This window comes from Trematomus bernacchii, unplaced genomic scaffold (genome assembly GCF_902827165.1).
Source record: "Trematomus bernacchii unplaced genomic scaffold, fTreBer1.1, whole genome shotgun sequence".
NCBI lineage: Eukaryota > Metazoa > Chordata > Actinopteri > Perciformes > Nototheniidae > Trematomus > Trematomus bernacchii.
In genome coordinates, this window is record NW_022987851.1 from 1 (window position 1) to 17,555 (window position 17,555).

Here is a 17,555-nt window from a genome sequence, read left to right on the forward strand (position 1 = left end):
GTACATATCCCCCATTATCAACACGGACTAGAGATGTCTCGGAGATGGCTTGGAGCCCACACCCTGGTTCTATGTAACCCTGGAGGAATGTCACATGAGTCGACAGGGGACTGCTGCTGGCTAATGAAGGACTATTTTGGGGTACATTTCCCCCATTATCAACACGGACTAGAGATGTCTCGGAGATGGCTCGGAGCCCACACCCTGGTTCTATGTAACCCTGGAGGAATGTCACATGAGTCGACAGGGGACTGCTGCTGGCTAATGAAGGACTATTTTGGGGTACATTTCCCCCATTATCAACACGGACTAGAGATGTCTCGGAGATGGCTCGGAGCCCACACCCTGGTTCTATGTAACCCTGGAGGAATGTCACATGAGTCGACAGGGGACTGCTGCTGGCTAATGAAGGACTATTTTGGGGTACATTTCCCCCATTATCAACACGGACTAGAGATGTCTCGGAGATGGCTCGGAGCCCACACCCTGGTTCTATGTAACCCTGGAGGAATGTCACATGAGTCGACAGGGGACTGCTGCTGGCTAATGAAGGACTATTTTGGGGTACATTTCCCCCATTATCAACACGGACTAGAGATGTCTCGGAGATGGCTCGGAGCCCACACCCTGGTTCTATGTAACCCTGGAGGAATGTCACATGAGTCGACAGGGGACTGCTGCTGGCTAATGAAGGACTATTTTGGGGGTACTTTTTTTTCATTTTCACCCAAATTTCCCTGGATGAAATATTTTTTAGTTTTTTTAGTTTTTAGCCCAGTTTTGGCCACAGCGTTGCCTGGAGGATAGGACCGAGATATGACAGACTCTCTGGCCGCCTCACAAGTCACTATTGTCGGACACTTTCTTTGCTTTACCCCGGTTCTATCACTCTTTCCTCCTTTGACCATACAACCCGTTTCCTGCTGGGGTGGTGCCTGGTTCCGGGGTACCCCAAACCCTCTCATGGTCGGGGCACCATGTATTGATGCATCGGACCCAATGTTGCCATCACCAGCCCCGCGTTGGTGCGGAAGTGGGACCATCTGACCCGGTGGTAACCCAATACTTCCCTTCGTCCATGCACCATGAATTGATGCATCGGACCCAGTGTCGCAACCACCGCTCACGCTAACGCATATAAACGGAGAACTATAACATAATTTTGATCAAAATCATTATGTGTGTTTCAGGAAGGATGTCATCTGAATGCCCGGTGTGCAGACTCTTCTATCTGGCATTGAACAAACACCTTAAGCACAAGCATGCAGTGCGGAACTTGGAGGAGAGGGGAATCCTCCTGAAAATAGCCAGTGGAAGGATAAATGTTCGGACCAAACCCTGTCCCATCGCTGGGTGTTCGTACGCTGGGAAGAGACTGGACCGTCATGTAAAACATGACCACCCTGAGTTGTCCCGACATTAGGCACATCAGGTCATGGCAAGGCTGAAGCATAGTGTGGCACTGCAGTTGCTCCATGACCTCCGTGAGACTAACCCCATCATTGGAATGGCTACATCATTGGATATAGACAATGAGGAGGAATACCCCGGGCACCCTCCACCCTTCTCCCCACATACCGAGTGTGACAACGAGGACTGCAGGCAGGTGATGCTGGAAAATGTGGCATTGAGGGCTCAGAAGGATGCCCTCAATGATGAGGTGAAGACCCTGCGCTCCAGGCTGAAAAAGGAGCTAAAACCCAGGAAGCAGAGTGCTGCTGTTCTTGAGGAAGAGGACGAATGTATACGATTTAAGGGCCTGGCAATCCCAAATACCTCCGGCATAAACACAGTAGCCTCAGGCAGCAATACCCCTGTGAAGAGCCCGGTGAAGACTGTCATGCAGTCCCCAGTAACCTCCGGTAGCGAGACCCCTGTGAGGAGCCCGGTGAAGACTGTCATGCTTGCAGTAGCCTCCGGTGGGAAGAGACCGGTCAAGAACCCTGTGAAGAGCCCAATGAAGACTGTCATGCTTGCAGTAGCCTCCGGTGGAAAGAGACCGGTCAAGAACCCTGTGAAGAGCCCAGTGAAGACTGTCATATTACCAGTTTCCTCCGGTAGCGAGACCCCTGAGAAGAGCCCGGTGAAGACTGTCATGTTTGCAGTAGCCTCCAGTAGCGAGACCCCTGTGAAGACCCCGGTGAAGACTGTCATGTTTGCAGTAGCCTCCGGTAGCGAGACCCCTGTGAAGACCCCGGTGGAAACTGTCATGTTTGCAGTAGCCTCCGGTAGCGAGACCCCTGTGAAGACCCCGGTGGAAACTGTCATGTTTGCAGTAGCCTCCGGTAGCGAGACCCCTGTGAAGACCCCGGTGGAAACTGTCATGTTTGCAGTAGCCTCCGGTAGCGAGACCCCTGTGAAGACCCCGGTGGAAACTGTCATGTTTGCAGTAGCCTCCGGTAGCGAGACCCCTGTGAAGACCCCGGTGGAAACTGTCATGTTTGCAGTAGCCTCCGGTAGCGAGACCCCTGTATGCCGGAAGACCCGTGCCTCTAAGCTGGCTAATGACTTGCCCTCTCCCTCAAATTACTGGTCCACTGGGTGTGGACGGGGGAATACCATGCGTGAAATCACGTTGCCTAGAAGCATGGAGGCGTACCTTCAGACATACTTGGATCACTGTTTGGGTGTCGCTCCGACAGTAAAACAGAAAGACAATGTTGTGTCGAAGATCAGCCGGATAAAGAACTTCATAGTATACATGGCCCATGGTGTTAACCGCCTGTCAGACTGGCTGTTCCTAAGAAACATGAAGATGATCCGTGGCTGGAGCGAGTATATTGTAAAGCCGGGCCGGGCAGTCACAACATCAGAGTTCTTCCTGAAGAATGTGCACCAGTTCATGGGGTACATGTCTGAGTCAAAGCCCCGGGGGTGCAAGCTCACCCAGTCTGATATGACCCACATAATGAGAGAGGTGAAAGCCAACATGAAACACTTGAATAAGGCAGTCACTCTACATCAGTTTAAGGTGAAGAGGAACAAACTGGATCGTCTGCCGAGCCAGGCGGAGCTTCTCGCCGCCATGGCGGCCGCTGAGAAGCGCATCCCGGAGCTCCTCGACCTGATGGCCGGCACGCCGACCTCAACCACCCAGAAGCTTCTCTATGGCTATCTCACCCTCCATTGGAGCCTCCTGTATGGCCACCGTACGGGCGTGTACGCAAACATGAAAAACAGTGAGGTCTTAGAGGCAGCCATAAGGGGAACTGCTGAGGGCTACATCATCCATGTGCAGGATCACAAGACGGCCAAGACATATGGCGAAGCACAGCTGGCGCTTACAGTAGAGGAGTTTAGCTGGGTCATGCGGTGGATGGGGATTAAAGAGGCATTGCTGGGTCCTCAGAATGAATTCTTCCTTTTCACAAGGGGGAATCGGGCCTCCAAGAACCTGAACGCTCACTTGAAGAGGGCATGGGCTGATGCTGGGCTAGAAACAGCCGTCACCTTCACAATCCTGCGCACTGCCCTGGCTGACAATATCAAGCATCACCAAGATCCAGAAAGCCGGTCGATTCTCGCCAGGTTTATGTGTCACGACGTAACCACGGCGGACCGGTTCTACGCGAATGCGCCAGGTATAAAGGAGGCATTGAGAATCCGCTCCATGTTCAGGGCGTCATCAGATGCGGCAGCAGCTGCATCATCATCAGAAGGATGTCTACCGCTGTCAGATGGGGAGACCTCCGAAGAGGGCTGCTATAACAGTACAGCTCTATCATCTTCACCTGATGGGTCATTGGAGCGGCAGCAGCAGCGGAAGCGGAAGCGGGAGGGAAAGAGGCCAATGAAGTCGGGACCGGGGCTGGTTGACACTCCTGATGATGGGGCAGGGGCCGTGGACTCAACCTGTTTGCCCTGGTGCACCGTAAGAATTAGACGCCTAATTTGGTCCCCTGAATCCCGCTAAACATTGTGAATATGTATACCGTGTATATAATTATTATTATAATCCTGTGTATACATTTTGTAAATAGTACAATATCTCCAGGGCGCATAACTGCACTTTACAAGCCAGGAAAGGTGCCAGAATCCTGGGCATACATTTTGTTAATAGTGCAACACCTCCAGGGCGCATAACTGCACTTTAAAACGTAGGTTAAGAAATTTAGTAGTACTGTTATAGTAGCAGTAGTACGTGTAAATAGTTTATGTTTTAGCCTCTCTGTACTGTCAACTGTGTTTTTTGTTCAAATAAAATAAAAAAAAAAAAAAAAAACAATAACCTTGATGGTTACCAGGGGCAGAAAAATGTGCCACTTTCCATCAGCACCGGGGAGGCACTCTCCTTGGTGCTGAACCCTGTGATGAGCGCTCAAGTGTTGGCGGAGGAGGTGTAAGCCAGAGGAGGGTGAACAAAAGTTAAAGTGTTTGAACCTCCAGCCCAGAAGGGGGGGTGATGCCGTGAAGAAGGCCGAATATGGATGCTGATGGGCGGACACAGAAGCACCATAAAACCACCCCCTTGTAAGGTCACCAGGGGCACGAGAATACCCTCCAGCCCAGAAGGGGGGGTGATGCCGTGAAGAAGGCCGAATATGGATGCTGATGGGCGGACACAGAAGCACCATAAAACCACCCCCTTGTAAGGTCACCAGGGGCACGAGAATACCCTCCACAGAAGGGGGGGTGATGCCGTGAAGAAGGCCGAATATGGATGCTGATGGGCGGACACAGAAGCACCATAAAACCACCCCCTTGTAAGGTCACCAGGGGCACGAGGTTCTGGTGGGTGTGAATACCTGTGTTTAGTCCGTGGGGGAGTGCTTAACTGTGGGGGCCCGGGGACTCAGGGTGTGCAAGGTTATGGAGGTCCCACTGTTAGGGGCCCATGCTGGAGGTAATTAGTCCGTCCTTGGGGCTCTGTGAGCGGGCAAAAAGAGGTGATTTCCCCCTGGTCTCTGCTGGAGGTGCAGAGTCCCACTGTTAGGGGCCCATGCTGGAGGTAATTAGTCCGTCCTTCGGGGCTCTGTGAGCGGGCAATGAGAGGTGATTTTCCCGGTCTCCGCCCTGGAGGTGTGAAATAAACAGAGTCCCCCTGTTAGGGACTGGTGCTGGAGGTCTCTAGTCCGTCCTTCGGTGCTCTGTGAGCGGGCAAAAAGAGGTGATTTCCCCCTGGTCTCTGCTGGAGGTGCAGAGTCCCACTGTTAGGGGCCCATGCTGGAGGTAATTAGTCCGTCCTTGGGGCTCTGTGAGCGGGCAGAGAGAGGTGATTTCCCCCTGGTCTCTGCTGGAGCTGTGAAAGAAACAGAGTCCCACTGTTATGGGGACATGCTGGAGGTAATTAGTCCGTCCTTGGGGCTCTGTGAGGGGGCAGAGAGAGGTGATTTTCCCCTGGTCTCTGCTGGAGCTGTGAAAGAAACAGAGTCCCACTGTTATGGGGACATGCTGGAGGTAATTAGTCCGTCCTTGGGGCTCTGTGAGGGGGCAGAGAGAGGTGATTTCCCCCTGGTCTCTGCTGGAGGTGCAGAGTCCCACTGTTAGGGGCCCATGCTGGAGGTAATTAGTCCGTCCTTGGGGCTCTGTGAGCGGGCAGAGAGAGGTGATTTTCCCGGTCTCCGCCCTGGAGGTGTGAAATAAACAGAGTCCCCCTGTTAGGGACTGGTGCTGGAGGTCTCTAGTCCGTCCTTCGGTGCTCTGTGAGCGGGCAAAAAGAGGTGATTTCCCCCTGGTCTCTGCTGGAGGTGCAGAGTCCCACTGTTAGGGGCCCATGCTGGAGGTAATTAGTCCGTCCTTGGGGCTCTGTGAGCGGGCAGAGAGAGGTGATTTCCCCCTGGTCTCTGCTGGAGCTGTGAAAGAAACAGAGTCCCACTGTTATGGGGACATGCTGGAGGTAATTAGTCCGTCCTTGGGGCTCTGTGAGGGGGCAGAGAGAGGTGATTTCCCCCTGGTCTCTGCTGGAGGTGCAGAGTCCCACTGTTAGGGGCCCATGCTGGAGGTAATTAGTCCGTCCTTGGGGCTCTGTGAGCGGGCAGAGAGAGGTGATTTTCCCGGTCTCCGCCCTGGAGGTGTGAAATAAACAGAGTCCCCCTGTTAGGGACTGGTGCTGGAGGTCTCTAGTCCGTCCTTCGGTGCTCTGTGAGCGGGCAAAAAGAGGTGATTTCCCCCTGGTCTCTGCTGGAGGTGCAGAGTCCCACTGTTAGGGGCCCATGCTGGAGGTAATTAGTCCGTCCTTGGGGCTCTGTGAGCGGGCAGAGAGAGGTGATTTCCCCCTGGTCTCTGCTGGAGCTGTGAAAGAAACAGAGTCCCACTGTTATGGGGACATGCTGGAGGTAATTAGTCCGTCCTTGGGGCTCTGTGAGGGGGCAGAGAGAGGTGATTTCCCCCTGGTCTCTCCTGGAGGTGTGAAATAAACAGAGTGCTACATTTTGTAAATAGTGCAATATCTCCAGGGCGCATAACTGCACTTTACAAGCCAGAAATAATGTTTAAATGGTCGGGGAAAGTATTTTTAAATGTCTGGAAGAGAGTTTTAGACAGTCATTTTGCACGAAATCATTTAACATAGACGCTCTCCTGAAAATGCACAGAATATGTGCTTTTTCAGGAGACCGTCAATGTTAAATGATTTCGTGCAAAATGACTGGCTAAAACCTCGGAATAAGTGTTTGAAAAGCGGGGAAAAGTTGTTTAAAATAGTCTGATACCTCCAGGGCGCATCACCAAAAATGTACAAGCCAGGGAAGATGCCTGAATCCCGGATACTTTAGGTCTGTCACTTAGGGTGACCGCACCACTCCGACGCTCCCGAGAGTGGACGTCCATTGTTTGTAAGGCACCTAAGAGGGAGAAGGGGAAAAATCGGCCCGAAGCGCCAATAGTCTGGCCCCTTCTCCCGTTGGCACTCTGTCATTTTTTTGACAATTTTTCAAAACTTCATTTTTGATTATTTTAAGTTATAATTAAGCGTTTTCTTCACTTTTTTTTGCTTTCCACGGGTGGGGGCGCCTGGCAGGCCGCCTATGAGCACCCAAATTCGGCCTGGATCATCCAGGATTTGTGGGCTAAGCTCCATAAACTGACTAAATCACCCAGAGAGGTCACCTTTCTAGCCCAAATATATATAATACAAATACATTTAAATAGTAAAAGGTGCACTTGTGCTCTGCATTACCCGGAATTTTATTTTCATAGCCCCATGATAGTGATTAAAAATCATTTTCATGGGAAAAAGTGTTAAAACGCCTGATTAAATTATATGCAGGACCCCAGTGAGCTCCAGACTATGTGCATTGTGTTGGGGAACCATATAAATGATAGAATAAATGCATTTAAATGCAAAAATAATGATTTTAAATCATTTTAGGGGGACAATTGTGGAGAGGAGCCTGAAAATGACTGCAGCAGGCCGCCTATGAGCACCCAAATTCGGCCTTCTTGACGCACCACCACCCCTTCTGTGGAGGGTATTCTCGTGCCCCTGGTGACTCTACAAGGGGGGTGGTTTTTATGGTGCTTCGATGTCCGCCCATCAGCATCCATATTCGGCCTTCTTCACGGCATCACCCCCCCTTCTGTGGAGGGTATTCTCGTGCCCCTGGTGACTCTACAAGGGGGGTGGTTTTTATGGTGATTCGATGTCCGCCTATGAGCACCCAAATTCGGCCTGGATCATCCAGGATTTGTGGGCTAAGCTCCATAAACTGACTAAATCACCCAGAGAGGTCACCTTTCTAGCCCGCTCACAGAGCCCCCAAGGACAGACTATAGACCTCCAGCAGCAGTCCCCAACAGTGGGACTTCCATAACCTTGCACTCACTTCACTTGTCTCACACACACCCAGGGGGGTGAAAGAGGACACATTGGAGCACACATTGACCCAGCAGTAAGTGCTTGAAACGTGGCTAAAGGTGTGTCAAACAGTAGGGTAACATGTTTCAAATGACAGCACACTGCTGCTTGTTGGCAGGCTGACTCAGTTCACTTGTCTCACACACACCCAGGGGGGGAAAGATAACACTTGTACCCAGGAATAAGTGTTTGAAAGGTGGGGAAAAGTTGTTTGAAATAGTATAATATCTCCAGGGCGCATAACTGCACTTTACAAGCCAGAAATAATGTTTAAATGGTCTGGGAAAGTATTTTTAAATGTCTGGAAGAGAGTTTTAGACAGTCATTTTGCACGAAATCATTTAACATAGACGCTCTCCTGAAAATGCACAGAATATGTGCTTTTTCAGGAGACTGTCAATGTTAAATGATATCTCGCAAAATGACTGACTAAAACCCCGGAATAAGTGTTTGAAAGGCGGGGAAAAGTTGTTTAAAATAGGCTGATACCTCCAGGACGCATAACATGGGTAAAAAGTGTGTTAAAAGGTCGGGGAACATGTTTGAAATGACAGCACACTGCTGCTTGTTGGCAGGCTGACTCACTTCACTTGTCTCACACACACCCAGGGGGGGAGAAAGAGGACACATTGGAGCACACAATGACCCAGGAAAGAGTCTTCAAAACACAGGTAAAAGTGTGTTAAACAGTGGGGTAACATGTTTCAAATGACAGCACACTGCTGCTTGTTGGCAGGCTGACTCACTTCACTTGTCTCACACACACCCAGGGGGGAGAAAGAGGGCACATTTGAGCACACATTGACCCAGGAAAGAGTCTTCAAAACACAGGTAAAAGTGTGTTAAACAGTGGGGTAACATGTTTCAAATGACAGCACACTGCTGCTTGTTGGCAGGCTGACTCACTTCACTTGTCTCACACACACCCAGGGGGGAGAAAGAGGGCACATTTGAGCACACATTGACCCAGGAAAGAGTCTTCAAAACACAGGTAAAAGTGTGTTAAACAGTGGGGTAACATGTTTGAAATGACAGCACACTGCTGCTTGTTGGCAGGCTGACTCACTTCACTTGTCTCACACACACCCAGGGGGAAGAAATATAACACTTGTACCCAGGAATAAGTGTTTGAAAGGAGGGGAAAAGTTGTTTGAAATAGTATAATATCTCCAGGGCGCATAACTGCACTTTTCAAGCCAGGGAAGGGGCCAGAATCCTGGGTATACATTTTGTAAATAGTGCAATACCTCCAAGGCGCATAACTGCACTTTACAAGCCAGGGAAGAGGCCTGAATCCTGGGGTAAACATTGTTTAATTGTTTAAGTGTTTTTAAATGTATGGAACAGTGTTTTGTCTCTTTCAAAACTCTCCCGTCATTGGCCGGATACATGGGGACGATTTTATATTCACTATGACCGTTACTATTCCAGTGAGACGAAGTACGTCCGGTGACGGGAGTGATCCCATGTTAATTTTGTCCAAAAACCAGAGCATTCCCTTATCAAAGCTAATGCCTCCATCCTCTGTTCCCCCGATGGACTAATAATATCGTTCCCAGATGGCACTCGTCTCAATTGTTCATTATTCAACATAGAGTCAGGTTCTCAAATGATGTTGGCCCAATCCACTGAAGCAGAAGCAATTCAGTATGCCACTATATTCTGGGGGTTGCTCGACCGGCCCCAAGATAATACACCAGGACTGTTTTCCATTTTTCAACAATGGAAGCCGTGGATTAACCTCCTCAGGCCTTATGGTTCCCCTCCAGATCCTCCCCATCTGACGCTAAATTATGACAGACAAGACGACCAAAGTTATGACTATGCGTATGACCAAGAGGTGTCTATGTCCGTTTGGAAAGTAACCACAACCAATTTATTTGTGGGAGAAGCGGGGGTGGCTGCGTCTGTTGACCTCACTGATGAACAACTACTTTGGTACCGTATGACAGCTGAAGCTACACCACACATTTCATTAGCTATCAGAAAGGGCTATGAAGCTAAAGAACTTGGTCCCATGGTAAAAACACTGCTAGAAGTTAAAGATTGGGAACCAACTCAGATAGCAGCACTCACATACTCTCCCTCACACAACGCTTATGCTCTAAAAATCTGCACTCAAGAATGCCTCTCAATGGAGAGACACGAAGTGGATAGGCATCATGGTAGGGAGAAAACTGACCATGCATTCACTGAGGATATGTTGCGTGACCTCCCGCCTGACCTGTGGTCAGCTGACTCTCATGACGTAGGTTTCTGCTCAAAGGCTGCATCAATAACATTTGAGGTGAGCAGCTCTATACCTATAAAACTATCACAGTACCCTGTTAAACCACAGGCCAAAGGGGGTATTAGCAAGACAATTGAGGAAATAAAGAAAGCGGGAGTGTTGGAACCCTCACAAAGCAAGTGGAATACTCCAATACTCCCGGTACCAAAACCTAGCGGGGAGTACAGAATGGCTCATGATTTGAGGTCCATTAATGCTATCACGACTACAGCTCTGATACCAGTTCCTAACCCATACACAGCTATCTGTAATATCTCACCTGAACATACATGGTTCACCTGTATTAACCTGGCCAACGCTTTCTTCTGCATACCTCTAGCAGAGGATATGAGACCTATTTTTTCATTTACAATGGGCGGGGAAAAACTGCAGTACACAAGACTACCACAAGGTTTCAGTCTGTCTCCAGGAATATTTAACAAAATACTCAGGGAACAGCTAGACGACGTTTCATTGCCAGAGGGGGTGGTAGTGATACAGTATGTAGATGATCTTCTCATTGCAGCACCCTCCGCAGCCTCTTGTTTAGAGGCCACCAGGAACCTACTGGTTCGCCTCCACGCAAAAGGGTTCAAAGTCTCTAAGAAAAAGCTACAATGCACCCGTAAAGAGTTGACATTTTTGGGCAGAGTAATCTCTCCAGCGGGTACGGGCATGTCAGCAGCTCATTAGGAGCACATTTTACATCACCCCAAACCCAAGACAGTCAAAGACATGCTATCTTTTCTGGGTCTCACAGGCTACAGCAGACACTACATCCCAGAGTATAACCCAAGAACAGGTGAACTCAGAACACTGATCAATGAGAAAGGCATGCGCAATCTCACTGCCACACTGAACTCTGCAGAAGCTGCGTTCATTTCTCTCAAACAATCCATGTCTCAGGTCACCTCTCTCGCCGCTGCATCCTATGCATTGCCATTTTTCCTTGATATTTCTGAATGTGGAAACACAGTAAATGGTATTCTATTTCAGAAAAAGGGGGGATGTAGAACAATACTGATGTCCATTAGTATCACACTGGACAGAGTGGAAAACAGAGAACCTCCATGCACAAGACATGCAGCAGGTACAGCACGTATCTTAAACAAGATTTCACACATTGTGATGAGCCACCCTTTGACAGTACTGACAACACATAGCATTGTTTCTTTTGTGAACTCAAGTGCATTCACAATGACTTCCACAAGACAGACCAGGTTAGAGAAAACTCTGACACAAGCACACATCACCTACACACATGTGGGAGTTAACAGCGCAGACACCATTGTTAACGGAGAACCCCATAGGTGTGAGGAAAGAGTCATCCAGGATGTGAAGCTAAGAATAGATCTCAGAGACGAGCCTATGCCACATGCAGAGAACCTGTTCACAGACGGCTGTTGTTTCAGACACCCCACCAACGGGCTCCAAGCGGCCTACGCAGTGGTGGGTCAAAAAGCTGAGGGAGGTTTTGAGGAAAGAGCGGCAGAAAAAGTAACAGGGAAAGTCTCAGCACAGTTGGCAGAAGTAATGGGAGTCATTGCAGCATTGGAACTATCAAAAGAAAAAGATGTAAACATCTATACTGACTCAGCATATGTCCATGGTGTCATACATGTGGAAATGCGCCAGTGGATGAGAGCAGGATTTGTAACATCCACCAATACCCCCATCAAACACGAGAAAGAGATCAAAAGGCTTGCAGAAGCAGTAATGTTACCCAACAAGCTAGCTTTACTCAAGTGCAAAGGTCACAGCACGGCAGATAACTACTTGACTTGGGGTAACAATGCAGCAGACAAAGCAGCTAAAGCCAAAGCAGGGTATACACCCCGGTTTCAAATGCTTGTTAAAAAATCTGCTGACTTACTGCCCGCAGTAACAGATGATACTCTTAAAGAAGCTCAAGCAGCAGGGTCACCTCAAGATAAGACAGTATGGTTAAACAGAGGAGCTACCAACAAAGATGGGATATGGTACTCCCCAGATGGGAGACCAGTGATACCCCCAGGATGGGTAAGATCAATGCTTAAAGAAGCACACGGCCCAACACATTGCGGTAAAACTCAGATGAGCAGACACCTGACTCACTGGTGGCACCCTTACCTACCTGACATGATAGCTAATCACCTGGAAGAATGTGTAATTTGCTTAACCCACAACATCAGAGCTACTGTAAAACCACACCAGGGAAAGTTCCCTTTACCTAAGATGGCAGGAGAAGAAATCATCATTGACTACACTGACATGATTGATAAAGTAAGAGGGTTCAGGTATTTACTAGTTGTGGTAGATGCATACACAGGTTGGCCAGAAGCTATGCCATGCAAGAGAGAGGATGCAGACTCAGTGATCAAATTCCTAGTCACGCATTATATTCCATTACATGGGTTTCCTAGGAAAGTGAGGTCAGACAATGGCAGCCATTTCAAGAACCATGACCTAAGCACAGTAGAACAGTCCTTAGGACTAAGACACAGTTTTGGAGCAGTCTACCATCCACAATCGCAGGGAAAGGTAGAAAGAATGAACCAGAACATCAAACAGAAACTCAGCAAAGCATGTGAGGAGACAGATATGAACTGGCTAGATGCCTTGCCTCTGGCCCTCATGTCAATCAGAAGCTCCATTAACAAAGGGACAGGTTTCTCCCCATTTGAGCTGACACATGGCCACCAATTCCCGGGCCCAGGAGCCTTGAGCGTAGGAAAGGAAGTAGAAGAGATGAGCTCAAAACCATATTACCGGCAACTTAAGGGCCTGGTATCAGACTTCTCCACATAGGTTGCTGATGCCAAAGGGGGACCCGAAAAACACGAAGCCAACACAGCAGATTACGTCTGGTTGAAGGCCATCAGGCCTAAGTGGCTCAACCCCAGGTTTTCCGGCCCCTACAGAGTGACTCAAAGGACCTCCCATGCCGTCCGCCTAGATGGAAAGGGAGACAACTGGTACCACTGGAGCCAGTGTGCGGTCGGGAAACCACCTGCGAGGACCCTAGACGACATCAGGACAGATCTGGCCCTCGTCAAGGCAGTCGACCCAGGAGGCGCCATCAGCGGACCAGAGGACGAGGATCGGGAGGACATCTCTCCAGCAGTCGAACCGGAAGCCGCCATCAGCGGGCCGGAGAAGGAGGATCAGGACATCTCTCCAGCAGTCGAACCGGAAGCCGCCATCAGCGGGTCGGAGGAGGAGGATCAGGACATCTCTCCAGCAGTCGAACCGGAAGCCGCCATCAGCGGGCCGGGGGAGGACAATCCGGCCACATCTCTCTAAAAAGCAGCCCAGAAGCCGCCGTCAGCGGGCTGGGGGGACAAAGACACGGCAAAACCAAGACGGCATAGGGAACTCCACTTCCCGCTGAAAAAAGGTTGAGAAAGCCGGTGTGGAACTTTGTTTAATAATCCATTTTTTAAGGAACTTTGTTTAACCTGTTACGCACCTTCCGCCCGGTACCGGGCGGATAAACGCGTCATTTGCAGGAAACAACGTCTAAGGAATCTTAATATTGAATAAAACTATGAATGTGTTATATCCATGTAACGGGAAGAAACTCAGCTAACTGATCTTTTTAATTTTTTTTTTCAAAAAAAACCCACAATGCTAGCACTCAGCCTCTGAATTAGCCACGAGCGAAAACATGGAACGTAATGCGGCACTTAAACTCACTCAGAATTCCCTTATTACTTATCCTAGATGCACAACCAAACACTCTTTTTTGGTGTCCTGGAGACACTGAATCTAACGGTGCCCTCCTCAACACTCAGTGATAAACATTCGCGACGCTATAAACGAAAGCGTACATCATCACATGTGGAGCTAAGTAGCTAAACACGTAAACATGGCTTACCTTGGTCAAAAGTGGTCTTCAATGGCATTAAAACGATAAAAAAAACGATGCTGCAGTTAATCCATAGGTTCATCCTATGTGTCTGTGCCTTCTTTGAAATTATTTCTGATAATCCATAAGCAATACAACTGCGTTTTAGTTTCCAAACTCCAGAAGGAGACATTCTTCCACTTTGCTTTCGTTTTCCACACGCGAAGCGCCCACATTTTTCTTTACAACGTGTGTGGGTGTGTGCCTCCCCCTTCGATTCTATTGGCTCTAACGGTCACAAGGGTATGTCAACCAACCAAATCGACCAAGGGGGGCCAGAGATAGGTCAAATCCACCCAAATGACCCCAGAAGTGGGGGTTTTTGGCTAAATCTCTCTAAAAAGGTCAAATTTCACTTGTTTTGCATCAATCTTGATACAGGGTACTTATTATATGTTGTACTTTGGATTCCTAAAGCTTTTAGTCTACTAACCCATCATCCAAGGGTAGTTTTCACTATCTGTAAAAAATAATTTTTGGACGGACACTATAATTTACAGTTTTTTACTATGTAAAATCTGAATTTTCTTTAAAATAAAAAACATTTATATTGATTCTGACACTTCTACATCCAACTCACAGGTTTATCATTACTTTGAGAACAAAGATTATTAATTTAACCCTTTTAGAAGGGAAGATATGGTCATTTGTTCTGGGAATGTCATTTTCGAGCCTGAGACCTGAAAAACAGGCTCAGAGTGGAACAGGTTAATAATCCATTTTTTGAGGAACTTTCAACTTTATTCTTATATTCCCATTTGTTGGAGGGATTTTTGTTTGAGGGATTTTGTATTTTTATATTCCCATTTGTTTAAGGGGTTTGTTTATTTTTATTCTACATAACTATGTGTTAAAGGTTCCAGAAAATGTTGAAGGGTTCTTTTGGGACAGACTACTGACATATGTGGGGACCCACTTTTACCATTAAAAACCTATCGCTTAAAATCAATCACTAACCAAGTTGGGAGTAACTCCTGTTTTACTTTCCAAATAGGCCCTTTTATCATTACTCAACATCTGGACGAGGGTAGATGTCTATTTAAATACTCCTCGTACTAAAGAGGGTTTTGGCATATCTGGGTCTCAATCTCCCTCAGGGGGCAGGTTTTGTATTCTAGGAAACCAAGGTACGATCGCATTGACCATTGGTAATATACGGTTTAAAGATACCAGAAGAATTTGAGCTAACAGCATAATTATGTACGGGCACTGGAGAATGGTAGCAGGCCTGGGCCTCCTACTTACCATTATGGTAACGATAATTTTCATTGTCTGTAAAACTAATGATGTTCTTTCTCCAACTCTCGCCCCAGAGGAAGAGATAGTAAGGACCAAAAGAGGGACTAGAGTAGTGAGCCTTATGTCTCCAAAAAGAACCTTCACTCTCCAAGAAGGTAGCGACGGAATAGTGGACATAGATTTGTGCGCAATCGCCCCATGTTCCAACTCTGACAAATCATACTCAGGTTTCGCTAAATATGTCTGCCTCACCCCAACAGTATGCAATACATTCACGGAAAGGTCCACAGGTACAAGTTATGCCTCTGATTCTCCCTTTAAGGGGACAAATTACGTATATATTACTCACACCCAAGGATGTAAATGCGAATCCTGGTCTTATGTACTAGTTAACTCTGGTCCGAAAGACTGGGGATATACGCCTAAATTCAAATCAGCAAGGATTGTTGCGTCACTAAAACATAGAATGAAAGTAATTAGAAAGAACCCTATCTCTCCCTGTGCTATAGGTAGATGCAACCCTGTCTCAATTATCCTAAGAGGGGTTGAGATCGGCGATGCAGGTCTATATATTTTGGCAGCACACGCAGGAAGAAAGTCACCCCAAGGTCTGTTCAAAATAGTTGTCACTCCGAAACCAGCAGTAACTCGCCCAACTACCGCCGTGATACAATATATTTCCAAAATCATCTGTGGAGATAAATGTACTAGCGAAGTTGGCGAACTTGAACCACTAGACATAATTCAAATGGCCACGGGTTTTACTGATGATAATCTATGGTTAAAATGGGTTGCTGGGACTGCTCACGAACAAATGGTAGGTGATTGTTTAGCTTGTGCGACCGCTCGTCCCCATTTGATAACTGACCCCGCTCCTCTCTTCCCTTCAGATATCTGGGGTTATAACTGCATGTTAAAACTTACCCAAATGGCTAGCCCATCAAACTGTACAACCTTAGCCAGCCTTTTCCCACCGATTGATAATGGCACAAAAACAGGACCCTTTACACCAAGAAAAGGCAGAGGGGGATACACTTGTTTCAAATTAACCAGTGCCTCCCCTAAATTTAATCTGGGTAATGTTTCCTCTGATTGGTGCAACAGTACTCTAGCAGGTAATATGGTAGGTCATTGGGCCAGGGGTGGGCTTTACTATTATTGTGGCGGCCGACGGTTGTATACCAGAATTCCGGAAGCATCAATAGGACTTTGTGCAATGACCCGCCTCCATGCCCCTTTGACATTACTACAGATGAAGCGTCTTATTTTGGACAGTTTAAAGTGCGAGGGTCGTGATCGGTTCGTGCACGTTCCGTGATGGCCGGCCGGCCCCCAGTCAGACTTGATACCGCCCCCATGATAAATACATTTAATTATTGTGAAGCCAGCTGCAATGGATCATTGATCCACCAGGGGGTGCAGTGGGGTTCCACACTGGAGTCATGTGAAATCAACTTCTAAATAATAGATGTTGTTTAGTCGGAAAAAACGAACGAGCCGGCTCTCCCGATTTTTAATCCTAATTTAATCATCATCATTGATGTTTATGTTCGCCGAATTGACATGAAATCACTGACAAATATGAATATTCTGTATTCAACTTCATTGAAACGATCAGGATGGGTGTTATTTTTCCCCACAATGACCAAGTCGCTGCAAATGATCCCATGTATTACATGTACATGGCCACATTCTCAACAAAGTTACGTAACGAAACATTCTGTATTCCTTGCTTACTTTTTATTTAATGCTTTATAACAGCTGGAATAGTTCGTTTAGAACAGGCACCTCACTCGCAATCTGCTCCTCCGCAACGCCTACCACCTACCTCCGGCTGAAATTATGAATGTACAGTAAGGCATAGTAATCATAGATAACACGGCAGGGTCCGTTACAGTTTGTTTTCATCTGATTTCAAATATTTCAAATGTCTGAAGTTAATAAATACATTCTCAGTGTTCAAGTCAATAATAGTCATATAAGAAAAGTACTGATCTAATAACAGAGATTTTATAAGGACTTTTCAATGTTCGACATCGCTCATGTGAAATACAGTAAACTGGATGTTGTGGTGCCGAGAGACGGGGTATCAAAAGTACAAGCTAAACTTTTATTTAGCATCTGAACACACTTGTAAACAACGTGATGCCCGGGAAGCGAAGACCCGGCGGAAACAGCTGGTCTGGTTCACTAAAATGTCCGTGTACAGTATATCTGGTACTAATGTATAGCGGATCTTTGTTAAGATCCATATGTCACGGATAGATATTATATATAGAGATGGGATGGCAGAAGGTGCTATATATATATATATAATTCCAAAGCTGGTAAAGACCTTTCAAATTTAGCAATAACAGTCATATAAG

At 47.5% G+C, this 17,555-nt stretch overlaps 1 protein-coding gene across 1 annotated transcript; it reads left to right on the forward strand.

The window, feature by feature from the left end:
* Nucleotides 1-11,261: 11,261 nt before the first annotated feature.
* Nucleotides 11,262-13,019, forward strand: LOC117468810 (the record flags this gene model as incomplete). The annotated part of the gene is given in 1 exon segment (XM_034113112.1): nt 11,262-13,019. A coding segment is annotated over 1 exon segment (1,758 nt), but the record flags the coding sequence as incomplete, so codon positions are not given.
* Between the last annotated feature and the right edge of the window lie 4,536 nt (nt 13,020-17,555).